This window comes from Lepisosteus platostomus, chromosome 14, assembly GCF_059453375.1.
Source record: "Lepisosteus platostomus isolate fLepPlt1 chromosome 14, fLepPlt1.hap1, whole genome shotgun sequence".
In the NCBI taxonomy this organism is placed as follows: Eukaryota; Metazoa; Chordata; class Actinopteri; order Semionotiformes; family Lepisosteidae; genus Lepisosteus; species Lepisosteus platostomus.
The window spans coordinates 33,844,510-33,857,319 of NC_142624.1; the positions used below are offsets into that span (position 1 = coordinate 33,844,510).

General features: G+C 48.4%; 1 protein-coding gene across 3 annotated transcripts in view; it reads right to left on the reverse strand.

The window, feature by feature from the left end:
• abca12 (ATP binding cassette subfamily A member 12) overlaps window positions 1-12,810 on the reverse strand; it is an 89,180-nt gene that overhangs the window by 22,841 nt on the left and 53,529 nt on the right. For all 3 annotated transcript variants that reach the window (XM_088605789.1, XM_088605788.1, XM_088605787.1), the window contains exons 38-53: window positions 11,325-11,520; window positions 10,198-10,337; window positions 9,833-9,952; window positions 9,591-9,681; window positions 8,990-9,169; window positions 7,596-7,911; window positions 6,864-6,978; window positions 5,988-6,317; window positions 5,424-5,493; window positions 5,065-5,199; window positions 4,159-4,314; window positions 2,937-3,120; window positions 2,543-2,761; window positions 1,886-2,082; window positions 1,032-1,189; window positions 221-457 (exon numbers count right to left, since the gene is read on the reverse strand). In XM_088605789.1, the coding sequence (XP_088461915.1) occupies window positions 221-457; window positions 1,032-1,189; window positions 1,886-2,082; window positions 2,543-2,761; window positions 2,937-3,120; window positions 4,159-4,314; window positions 5,065-5,199; window positions 5,424-5,493; window positions 5,988-6,317; window positions 6,864-6,978; window positions 7,596-7,911; window positions 8,990-9,169; window positions 9,591-9,681; window positions 9,833-9,952; window positions 10,198-10,337; window positions 11,325-11,520 (2,844 nt within the window). The remainder of the gene's footprint in view (window positions 1-220; window positions 458-1,031; window positions 1,190-1,885; window positions 2,083-2,542; window positions 2,762-2,936; window positions 3,121-4,158; window positions 4,315-5,064; window positions 5,200-5,423; window positions 5,494-5,987; window positions 6,318-6,863; window positions 6,979-7,595; window positions 7,912-8,989; window positions 9,170-9,590; window positions 9,682-9,832; window positions 9,953-10,197; window positions 10,338-11,324; window positions 11,521-12,810) is intronic.

The following is a 12,810-nucleotide window of genomic DNA, read 5'->3' on the forward strand; positions in this document are numbered from 1 at the left end:
AAGGCAATTATTTATCCCACTCATCCTCACCACACAGAGGTTAAATGAACTTTTAAGCATGTAGATGGTGGACATGTGTGCTTTTAAATAACTGATTTAAAAACTCTGGATATGCCCCTGTATTTCCTTTACTGGATGTTACCCTCTGTTTTGAAACTGTGTGTCCTGAAGGCTGAATGAGTGTTCAGAGTGTGTGGGTGGGGGGTCTGAAAGTACCCACCTCCTCCAGTGTGGTGTCAGAGATACCGTAGCAGCCCAGCTGGAGGGTGTCCAGGTTCTTGTCCAGACTCGTCAGCAGGGACCGGTAGTCCTCGGCATTTTGAGAGCTGAAGGGAGGCAGGGAATAAACCACATCGCCCACCTCCCCCTCCTTCAGCCAAGCTTCCGGGAGGTGGGACTTGATGAAGGCGCTCACTTCCTCACTGTTAAACCCTGCGTCCGAGCCTGGGGTCTCCGCCTGTTGAGATAGGGGGTGTAGGTTTCTGTCATTTCGGGGTGTGCTGTGCAAACAACCGCCGCATTCATGAAATAACCTGACAGCTCGGCAGAGTAAGGCCCACCCCTGTCTCACATATATGGAAATCTGAATGAAGGATCAAAAGGTCAACTTCAGTAGATGTGCTTCTCCATTCACTGCCATGGCTTCTTCTCCAGCTCATCTTTGAAATGCCAATCAGAGTAAGGGTAGGTTTCAGAATACACAAGGTGCTTGTGAACATTGGTGTGTCATTCAGAAAAGCACTCTTACGGTGTGATCTCTTGGGGCCCTCTCTGTTACAAAGTAAACCTGTTTTCAAACCTTCACTGAACTGCGTAGTGACTCCTGGCATCCCTGCCAAGGCATCAGGGATGGAGGGAACAGCTCTGGAAGCCAGGGGAGACCTTGAGAAATGTCCACCCTGCCAGGTGGGCACCCAGAGAACAGGGGATGTGCAAATGAAAGGGCGGCAAGGGACAGACAGGGAGGGCAGACTGAGAGGGAGGGAGCAGAGAGCCGGAGGAATGAAAGGGGCTGAAGAGGAGAGTGTCACCTTCTTGGTCAGGGTGAGGCTGTAGCCCTGCCCCAGCTTGTCCTTCAGGAAGAACGGGGAGCCACAGCATTTCAGGCTCCCTCGCTCCAGGAAGGCAATGCGGTCGCTCAGCACCTCGGCCTCGTCCAGGTGGTGTGTGGACAGGATGATGGTGCGTTCTGACCACACAGACAGACACACAACGGGTTAGACCCCGCTTGTCAAAGGCTCGGCCTGCACAAACTGAAGACCAGCTGCCCACCCTGCTGCTTTATATGGAGTAGAAATCGTTCAACGGTGTTTTTGCTCTTGGTTTGTCTCTCTCAGTGGCACGAACTATTCTTATTCTCCATTTTCTAAAAGTATATATTTGTGGTAAGGTTTGTTGAAGGACCAGGAGCGATTTCAGTGCAGCGTTTTCTAACACGTTTTGAGAAAGGAAGAAACATAACCTCTTAATGTTAGACAACTAAAAAAAAGATGAAAACACATCTAGTGCAAAACTGTACATTGCGTTTTTGCATTTATTTTCGATGAAAGCAGGAATGAAAAATGACTCCCAAGTCTGTAATCTAATACTGGGATCTCAGTCAGAACCAGTACCTGATGCTAGAGCATGGAAGGCTTCCCCAGTAACTGGGGGTGCAGGAATGAACTTGAGCAGCAGAGAGAGGTGATGTATAATTCTCCAGAATGGGCTCAGGTCTCCACTGGGACTAAACTCAGATTACTCCAGTCTACCCATCTGGAATTGCCCTGGGACTGACCAGCATCCCATCAAGATGGGAGTAATGCGCAGTATGACTCAAGAAAGGGCTTAAATAATAGAATCCCTGTACGACATATAGATTCTTCTTTCCCTCTCCCTCTCCCACCTGTCTTGTTCTGAATGACGATGTCCCAGATGCTACGTCGAGAGCAAGGGTCCACTCCACTCGTGGGCTCATCCAGGACCACCAGTCGCGAGCCCCCGATGAAGGCAATGGAGATGGACAGCTTCCTCTTCATGCCACCCGACAGCGTGCCCACGCGCTTGTGCCGGTGAGCGTACATCCCCGTCTCCTGCAGCGTCCTGAAGAGACATTGAGCAGCGCTGAAGTCTGCTGTCCAGCAGGGGGCTCCACTCACCCCTTTTTTGGCTTTTTTCCCCAAGATTTGACCATTTTCTCACTTGTGTACATGTGTATACAACGTGTACAAATTCAGACGATCACACACTTTACACAAATGCTGTCTTTGGATGTTGGGAAACGTCGAGCCATTAAGCTCACTACGGTCGTGTTCAAATACACTTTATCAGTGTGTTAGAAATGGATACATGGATTAGAAAACAAACTCTTTGCCTCTTCAAAATCCGATCCTCATTTTCCGAAAGGGATTTGTAAATTCCAAAGACGTACATTTATAACAGGGCTTAAAACAGGTCTAGAATTTCAACTGGACCTTATCTGCAACAGAGCATGTTTGCAGTGGAGAAAAATGATTTAAAAAAAGCAAATTCCATTTCATTGCCCAGGTCAGGGGAGACTCACTTTTTCACTTGCTGGTACAGTTCCGCTTTGCTCCAGTGAGGGGCCTTGATGCTGCCGTACAGTAGGAGGTGCTCCTTGGCGGTGAGGTGGTCAAAGTGAACATCATACTGCATGCACACTCCCAGATCCCTCCGCACTTCTTTGATGTAGGTCTGCATGTCTTTGCCGTACACAACGATCGAGCCCGAAGAGGGACCGAACAGTCCAGTCAGGAGGGACCTGCGTGCAGAGACACCCAACAGATGATCAACAGACATGAGACCGGACAGCGGTTCAGCCAGCGCTCAGGATAAATACGTTTAGAACAATTCTTATGTTGTATATGAGCAGGTTGTTAAGTACACTAACATCTGAAAAGGCTAGTGACTGGGGGAGAAGAGGGCAGCTGTCTCACATGGTGGTGGTCTTCCCTGCTCCGTTGTGTCCCAGAAGCGCGGTGACCTGGCCTTCGTAGAACTGCAGGTTGAGGTTCCGGATGGCAGTTCGGCTCCCGTATGTCTTGGTCAGGCCGTGCAGTGCCACGCCCACAGGCAGCCCCGCAAACTCGGACTCCGCCTCCGAGACGTACACGTCCCCGTCTGCAGCGAGAGACTCAAGTCACGCAAGTGCAGAGAGAGGAGAAGACATGGCCGGCAGGGACACAGAAAAGACAGCAGAATAGGGACAGGGTATCAAGTTCCTCCCTGGGGCCTGCCTTTGTTCTCCTGGTGTTTTTGTGTTGTACTTCATCTTCTCAAACAACTTAAATGATTCAGCTAGTTGAGCTTTGGCCATGCACAATCTCCTGTCAGCTCCTGAGGTAAGCAATGCTCTTGCCTTCATGTGTATGTGCTGCACCTAGATAACACTCTGAGCACTAGAGCAAAGAGTTCAATTCATCCAATTTAGGAAATAGCAATATAAGAACCATTATATACTGTATGAGAAGAGGCCATTAAGCTAATACAGTAGTTAGTACATAATTTAACCAAGAATCTCATCCAGCTGTTCCCTGAAAAAAGTCAGGGTATGGGCTTCTACAGCTGGGCTGGGTAGTTTTCCACACTCCCTTTGGTGCAGAAATGCCTACTGTTCTTGGTTTCACACACACTGCAGACTGTCAGTGTAGGGCATGGCATTAAGCCTTGGAGTGTGTCTGTCTGTTCTTGTCTGGACTCATTCCACAGTAGCAATATCTTGCTGCAGCAAGGTGATGGGAATTGTATGCAATATTCTAAATAACACCTTTCTAATGCTTTATACACTTAATGCTGCATTTAAATTCAATATTTTTATGTATATATATATAAAAAAGGTTTACAGTTTATATTGCTTCCCCACATTGTCTAAAAGTTGTGAATCAGGAGTCAACATAAAGACTTTTATATTTTTCATAAGTAGCCTTTTTATATATTGTACATTATATTGTATATTGTTTGTATTTATAGTTGATGCGATTGCTACCTGCATGCAAAACCCTGCACCTGTCTACATTTAGGTAGTGAATAATTGGGAAATTAAGTAATAGGCATCCTGAAGATCCACAGGAAGTGAAAGCATTCCAGACAAACAGAAACGTCGGGGGTGTCTCTGAGGACTGGGCGTGCCAGGGCGGACAGGTACAGCAGCAGCAGTACCTTTGTCCTTGGGGGAAATGCCCTGGTTCTGCCGCATGACGTTGGCGAAAAACAGGCCACGCCCCTGCGTGGGAGAGCGCCTCCCGCACCCACAGCGATCTGCCCAGAAGGACGGCAGCAGTGGAAAATACCAGGGGGCTGCGATGCCGTATTTGCCTGGCAGAGGAGAAAGATGATCATTACGTGGACTAGTGGGCCTCCCAAAGCTGCTGTACTGGGAGTCAAATGAGAGGCTGTTTTATACAACAGTACTGTAGGCGATGGATATTTCACACCATTCCCACAGCAGTTCAGAAAACCTGCCACGCAGCAGGCAGAGAGCGCTGTGTGCTTTTCTGCTATATCCTGCTTTCTCAAGCATAAGTTAAAGTAAACAAAGGCATCCCATATTCTGGTCTATGATGTGCATGTTCAAATAAAGAACACAATTTCATATTTCATCAAACATAATTCATAAAAAGGCTTAATTTTTACGATGACTCTAAGTAATAAACTCTTACTAGCATCTCTATACTGCACTAGGGTTGTCACACAAAAAACATGCTTCCGAACCATCCAAGCTGAAGGATATTTCCTATGCTATTTGACCAATGTCCAATCACTGTCTCCAATTCAGAGTCATGGGAGAGCCAGAGCCTATCTCGGCAAGCAGCAGGTGCTAGGCAGGATACACCCCGGATGGGACACCCGTTCATCGTAGGGCAGACAGTTTCAAACACAGATACTTGGGTAAGCACTTACACCAGAGCCAAGTTCTGAAGAAAAACATGCAAATTCAAAATACGTCTTTCGTGTCCTCTATTCAGAAAAACTAACATTTGATCACTACAACTCCAAGAAACTAAAGAGATGGTGAAGGTGTGGTGAGAATTCCACAGAAGGAGTGTCCCAGAGACGTGTGTATACCTGGAAAGACGATACGGATGTACCAGCCCATGATGAAGTACAGCAGGGAGTCGATCAACAGCAGCCAGCACATCCAGCCGAAGGACGATGTGTCCCCCGACAGAGGGGAGGTGTAAGAGTTATTCCACTGGAGCCCTAAAAGAGGGAAAACAAGAGTCTGGCAATGAGGGCCTGGATGCAGCGGACTGTGACTGCTTGCAGAAACCAGCAGTATTCACAACACCCCCCACTGGCATGCCAGTGACTGCAGAAGCAGCTCTTTGTTCGTAGTGGGCCCTCTGACTCGCTGATGATACATTACTGGTGCTAATCATCCCTGCATGCAGCTTGCAGTAAAACGTTACAAAAATGGTACCTACCTACTCCTTGCTCCTCATAGCGAGCAATGTATTGACTGGCGTAGCTGAAGCAGGTTGGTGAAAACAGGCCCTGCGGGATAAAATAATCAGATGAGCCAATAGGCCGTGTTCAGCAGCTCTTATTTTAGCCATTTGCTGTATATAGTCAAATCCTTTTCTCAAAGAGAGCCTTTGCCTTGAAGTCATGAAATGTAACTACATGGTTATTGGAAGTGCAGAACTGCACCTAACGGTTCCAGTTCCAGAAAAGGCCGTGAGGCTGAATGTTCTGAAGTTTGACAAGCTACAACACACTGAAAAGGGAAGGATTGGGGTGAGCTTCACATGTCTGAGCACTAACCCTAAAACATATTTAATACAAACTTTATAAAATAAAATCCACTTCTGATCTCAAGGGAAGGCTGTCAGGTCTTCTTCTAGAATTGATCTGATTAAATTTCCAGCCTTTATGTCATGTGTTGGTACAGTAAATGGGGAAAAGCAGCTGAAGGTCTCTGCGGTGTTGTGCCATTATAAAAGCAGGAAGCTTGACCACTGAAGTAAGGAAGCTAAACCTGGACTCACCAGCAGGGTCTTCGTGGAGAAGCTGAGGTTCTGCTCTAATGTCATCACCACGATGAAAGGGAAGAAGAAGATGACATAGATGAGGCTGCCACTCAGCCCAGCAATGTTGGTCTGGTCGAAGAACGAGCTGACCAGGAAGCTGATGGCCAGGATGGACAGGCCATAGTCACACAGGTACAGGAAGAGGATGAAGCCGTCACTGCTGGGTAGGATTCCACCAGCCTTGAGGATGATGGTGAGGAAGATGATGGTGATCAGGAGGAAGGCTGCACCCTCCAGGAACCAGGCGAAGAAGTGGCTGGCAGGGTTCACCCCCATCATCTTCATGTACTGCGCAAAGGAAGAGCTGGGATCAATTCCGTGTTCGGGGATTTTCAGAGTAACTTTCCAGATAAAACATACTATTTTATTCATACATTGTTTATGCAGACATTGTTTCTGAAGTCCAATTTCTGTGCATGTTTCAACCCCTGGGAAAGCTTTATTAATTCCTCTAATCCTGGCAGGCACAATTTATAATAATTGTGCCAAAGTAATAGCATGCTAACGGTTTAAGCCATGAGAACAGATGCATCACAGGCGGCCCCTTCACAATTAAATGTAGACAGATCGTAATTGACTGCAGCTGCCAGCAGCTTCCGTTATACCACATACTGTACATGACAGTGTGTCCAGCTTGGACTTTTCCAGCAGGTCAGTTCCAGGGCAGGCGCGCAGGTACAGGCAGCCCCTTCCTCGTGCAACTGCGTTCATCATCACTCATGGCCTGTGCAAGAGGGCCGTGCCCCACCCCAGCATTAGGATGAGCTGGGAGTTTCTAGTGGGCCTGCAGTGGTAACTGGGGGTCTCAGATAACGAACGACGGGCAAGTCCCACCTCGTGGAGCCGCAGCTCCCGCTCGTGGACGAGCTTCTTAACGAAGTTGGCGACGAAGAGCACCCAGGCGATCATGAGGACGAGCGGGAAAGCGTACGAGATGCTTTGGAGGTAGCTGCAGAGGAGGAGAGACGTCTTTTAGCGGGCAGAAGTCAGCAAGATGTGAGGCAACCTCGGCTAAACATCAGGCACAACTGAAAACTGTCACATCTGAACTCCGCCATGAAACATTAATCATAATAATTCCTTACACTTCTATAGCGCTTCTCTGGACACTCCACTTAAAGCGTTTTACAGGTAATGGGGATCCCCTCCACCACCACCAGTGTGCAGCCCCACCTGGACGATGCGACGGCAGCCAGAGTGCGCCAGTACGCTCACCACACACCAGCTCTCAGTGGGGAGGAGGACAGAGTGATGAAGCCAATTAAGAGATGGAGATTATTAGGAGGCCCTGATTGGTATAGGCCAGGAGGAACTTCTTCGAGAAACGTCCTAGGAATTTTTAACGTCCACTGAGAGGACCTTGGTTTAATGTCTCATCCAAAGGATGGTGCTTTTTTACAATATAGTGTCCCCATTACTATACTTGGGCATTAGGGCCCACTGAGACTGAAGGAAGAGCACCCTCTACTGGCCCCAATAACACCTCTCCCACCCAACATTAGACATCAGGGTTCACTTGTAAAAGCAAATATGAAGGAGTCCTCGTCCCTGGAAAGGAAGTCTTACTCGTCCTTGTTGTAACAGGGGTAGGGGAATGGCTGCAGTTGCACTGCGGGCTCCTCCACGCTCCTGCCGGTCTGCAGCTCCATGATGGCGCGGTCGATGCTCTCCTGCAGGAAGACAAAGCCGCGGGTGTGGCGCTGGTTCCTGGTGGGAGAGATGTAGGAGTCGCGCGCCCACAGGAGGTCGCGCGTGCGGTCTGTCCTCATGGTGTTCTCGATGCTCATGCGGATGGTGTAGGCCACCAGCGGGGGCAAGGGCAGGCCAGTGTCCAACGAGCGCTTCCGCCGCCCAGGATTCTTCTGGAGCTTGAAGACGACGCCTAGATCGTGGGCAGAGTTTGATCAGCACACGCACACTGGCTCGGTGTGTTAGCAGAACATCTGACAGGGTGGCGGGCTTTCATCCTCGCCCAGATCATGTGAATCTTCTTTCACTCTTTTGCAGTTACAGGCCCAGGCCACAGCGCCCCCTGGGCTGCTCACCATGACAAGGTAGAAGCCCACACAGAAGGGGGCTGGGGAGAGTAATAACTCCTTATTCTCCTTCACCGGGCAACAAAATGCTACCAAACTTATCTCGTAAGCATATTCTCTGCACGTTTCAATATCATCAAATGACCAGAAAGTAAGTTTGGAAAAGTATTTGAAACACAATACACTTTGATTTCGATAAATTCTAACTGTTAAAAAAGCATCTTATTCCCAGTAAGCGTCAAGGTAACCCAAAGTTTGCTAATCTACTACTGTACAAACACCTTGCAATTGGAGGCTGTGTCTCTATGTCTCAGTTCACAGTGGTGACCCCTGTACACACATAAGGACGAAGAAGGAGGTGCAGAGACCTCCTTTGACCTGCCCACCTATCAAGTCAATCATCTTGTCACGTGCTACAGGCACAGTCACAACAAAAGGAGATTCTTCGCCAATGGGAGTCAAGGCACATCCAACACTGGTTGCACTGAAAGCCAGTAAGGACCTAGGGAGCTCTGGCCAACTAACCTACAACCTTATCCTGCCCAGTGCTGCTTGGGTCAGCTCATCAACATGACTCCGGCAGGATCATATCACTCTTTGAACATAAATGGTGCCTTTTTTGTTTCTTTCTTCCAAGCTGTCTGTCTCAAAGCGTATTTAAGCCAGACACTTCATCGCTTCTTCATCTAACTTTACAGCTGGGAGCTCAAAGATTTGTGGATTCTCTGCTCAGCAATTAGGTGCTGAGAGGTACGGCCATTTATGTCTTTTCTGCATTGAGGTTTTCCAGTAGATAACATGGTTAAGGTGAAGTGCAGCACAGGTTCAGTTGAACCACAGAATTGGCAGATGGATAGATACTGTCTCGTTTCCCTGCTGGTGGCTATCTGCAGGATTTGTACGGCATGCCGATGGAGTGCTCACTGGCATAGTGGTCGCGTGTCTGGGTGAGGTCCAGGGCCAGGCTGTTCAGCTCGGCGGTGGAGTTGAGGGCCTGGAAGCGGTCGAAGCTGACACAGGAGGAGAGGTTGAGCATCAGCTGCGAGAGAGTGGTCATCTGCTTCAGCACGTTGCTGTTCTTCTGCAGCTGGGCAGACACGTTGGCTGGGAACAGCAAGGGAAGGAAGTGAGCATGCACATCCCCTTTCAAACCTTCTCGGGCCATTGCGCCAGCTGACTGAGACTGCCAGAACCATGGTAAAAATTGCTCAATTCCCTGCTTGCTTGGCATTCTGCTAGATCTGCACCGTTGAGCGTTTAACAGTTGCTTCCAATATGAGGAGAAGTGCCCCTTGCCCTGGAGGACGAGGTCAGCAGGGTTGAGGGTTATATCACAGACTGACACTAAAGAGACTGAAAGGAAAAGCCATAACATAACATGAATATTTGCCATTTTGTACATTTTCTTGAGGGGATCCAAGTCTTTTTTTTTTGTTCCCTGCGGTGATCTCAGACATTATTTCCCATAAAGAAAAATTAAGCAATAGCAAATGAAGAAGAAATTTGAATTACACGGTCTACTCACACAACCCCTGGAGAGTCTGTTTCATCTCATTGACATCAATATTGGCCTGTAAGCGAATGAAATTCTGCACAAAAGTGTTGTTGAGGGAATTCTGTGGAGAAAACAATCCTTATCAGAGCTGCCAGCGTTCAGTGTGATTGGTGGTGCTGCACGTATTTCAGAGCATCACATGTATAAAAATGAGTAAGCATCAGTTTTCCTTCTGTTCAACAAAGCATATCAGAGTGTCCTTGATTTCCTACCTGAAGAATCGGAAGGGTTTTCTCCAGCACTTGTACAGCGTCCTGAACATAGGATGATGATTTTATCCACTCTTCAGCGTACACCTTCAGATCAGCGAACTGCTGTAACGTGGCGTTAGACTGAAAAGTGACGGTGCACAGTACATTCAGTTAGAAAATGGTGCTTTATCATGCTCATCACATCTCAAACACTCATTTCTTGTGTTCTAACACAGCTCCTGGTATCTGGTATAGAGCAGAGGTGTATCAGAACTGCCCATCGCTGATGTTTTAAATGGCGTATGCAGCTGCGCCCCTGTGCCTATACGTGTATCTGTCGCTCGTTGTGTGTCTATGCGGCCATCGCTATTGGAGGCGTACTGTACCTTCTTCATGATGGCGGCTGTCTCCGGGGTGTCAGGGGTGTACAGGATTTTCCCCAGCAGCATGGGCTTCAGGAAGGCCCAGGCCACAGCGCCCCCTGTGGTGTTCACCATGTCGAGGTACAAGCCCATACAGAAGGGGGCTGGGGAGAGGAGGAAGAGAAGGGGAGGTTACTCCTTATTCTCCCTGACCGGGCAAGAAGTGCCACAAACCTCTGCAGAACAGGAAGTTTAAAGATGGAAAACACTTTCACTAATAATAACATCCCCTGATGCAGGTTGATGAGTTTGTGCTGTTTACTGATAGCATGCTTAGTAACATGATCCATTCTCACCGAGAGTTTACATACAAATACAGCTCACAGACTAGCCAAACTTTGTCAGACAGCACAGCTTGGAGTGGGGTGGTGTTGGCAGACACAGCACAGTCCGAATCAGCAAGTGGTTTGCTTACTCATCTGCGCCTACAAAAGTGTCCCCGGCCACGAGCTTCACTGGTTTGGAAAGCCTCACCCAGAGAGAAGAGCACCACCTACTGGTCTACTGACACCAATTACAGAAGTGACATGGGTTTCCTTCAAGGTCGCAAGAGTACACCAATCTCTTTGTTTCCTCAAAAGTCATTTGTTAAGTGAATGTTCAATGAAAATTACAGGCAACAATTAGAGATGCATGAACTGAGACAATAAATCAGGGTTATACCATGTACCTGTGGTATGGTTGATTTGTAAAGCTGAGTAGGTGATATAGGCAAGTACTGCGAGTGTTTCTGGATTGCCCTCATTGTACATCTGCTGAGAGCTTTCTAATTGTTGCTGTCTGTAACATACCATGTCAAATGGGCCCATGACTGATGTTCTATAAAATCCTATGAATCTATTATTAGTAGTATTCCAATTCAGTATGTCTGTGTTTTAATTTAACCAATCTAGAATTACATCTCCAGGCTGACAACATGAAGAAGAGGAGATATTAAAACCCCACTCAACCTAGCTAAGAGCTTGAGGACACCAGCAGATTCAGTCGATCCACTGAAGCCTGACAAAGGAACCCAAGTGGATTGAAAAAAGGTTATGTGTGATTGTTCTTCTTTGCTATCATGTGTTGTGACTTTGCTAATAGCCTCTTACTGGCATTGCGTGGAATGTTGAATTTGTCGATGAGCTGCTCTCTCTTCAGGTTGCCCTGAGTGGAGGGCTGGGATTCATCAACATTGGGCACTTCAGAGATCCCGAATAGAGCCAGCATGCCATTGGTGCACATGGCCTGGGAAAGGGTGGCAAAGGTGGCCCTGCTGGAGATAAAGGACCTAGTGCCTGACGACAGCTGGAAAGAGAAACAAGAGCACTCCATCACACCCGGTACAAAGCAAAGAGCACTCCTCACACCCTGCACAAAGAGCACTCCTCACACCCAGCATAAAGAGCTCTCCATCACACACTGCACAAAGAGCACTCCTCACACCCAGCATAAAGAGAACTCCATCACACCCTGTACAAAGAGCACTCCATCACACCCTGTACAAAGAGCACTCCATCACACCCTGCACAAAGAGCACTCCTCACACCCTGCACAAAGAGCACTCCATCACACCCTGTACAAAGAGCACTCCATCACACGCTGCACAAAGAGCACTCCATCACACGCTGCACAAAGAGCACTCCATCACACCCTGCACAAAGAGCACTCCTCACACCCTGCACAAAGAGCACTCCATCACACACTGCACAAAGAGCACTCCATCACACCCTGTACAAAGAGCACTCCATCACACGCTGCACAAAGAGCACTCCATCACACCCTGCACAAAGAGCACTCCCTCACACACTGCACAAAGAGCACTCCATCACACGCTGCACAAAGAGCACTCCATCACACACTGCACAAAGAGCACTCCTCACACCCTGCACAAAGAGCACTCCATCACACCCTGTACAAAGAGCACTCCATCACACACTGCACAAAGAGCACTCCTCACACCCTGCACAAAGAGCACTCCATCACACACTGCACAAAGAGCACTCCCTCACACCCTGCACAAAGAGCACTCCCTCACACACTGCACAAAGAGCACTCCATCACACGCTGCACAAAGAGCACTCCATCACACCCTGTACAAAGAGCACTCCTCACACCCTGTACAAAGAGCACTCCTCACACCCTGTACAAAGAGCACTCCCTCACACACTGCACAAAGAGCACTCCTCACACCCAGCATAAAGAGCACTCCATCACACCCTGCACAAAGAGCACTCCATCACACACTGCACAAAGAGCACTCCATCACACCCTGCACAAAGAGCACTCCCTCACACACTGCACAAAGAGCACTCCCTCACACCCAGCATAAAGAGCACTCCTCACACCCTGTACAAAGAGCACTCCTCACACCCTGTACAAAGAGCACTCCATCACACGCTGCACAAAGAGCACTCCTCACACCCAGCATAAAGAGCACTCCTCACACCCTGCACAAAGAGCACTCCATCACACACTGCACAAAGAGCACTCCATCACACCCTGCACAAAGAGCACTCCATCACACACTGCACAAAGAGCACTCCATCACACGCTGCACAAAGAGCACTCCATCACACCCTGTACAAAGAGCACTCC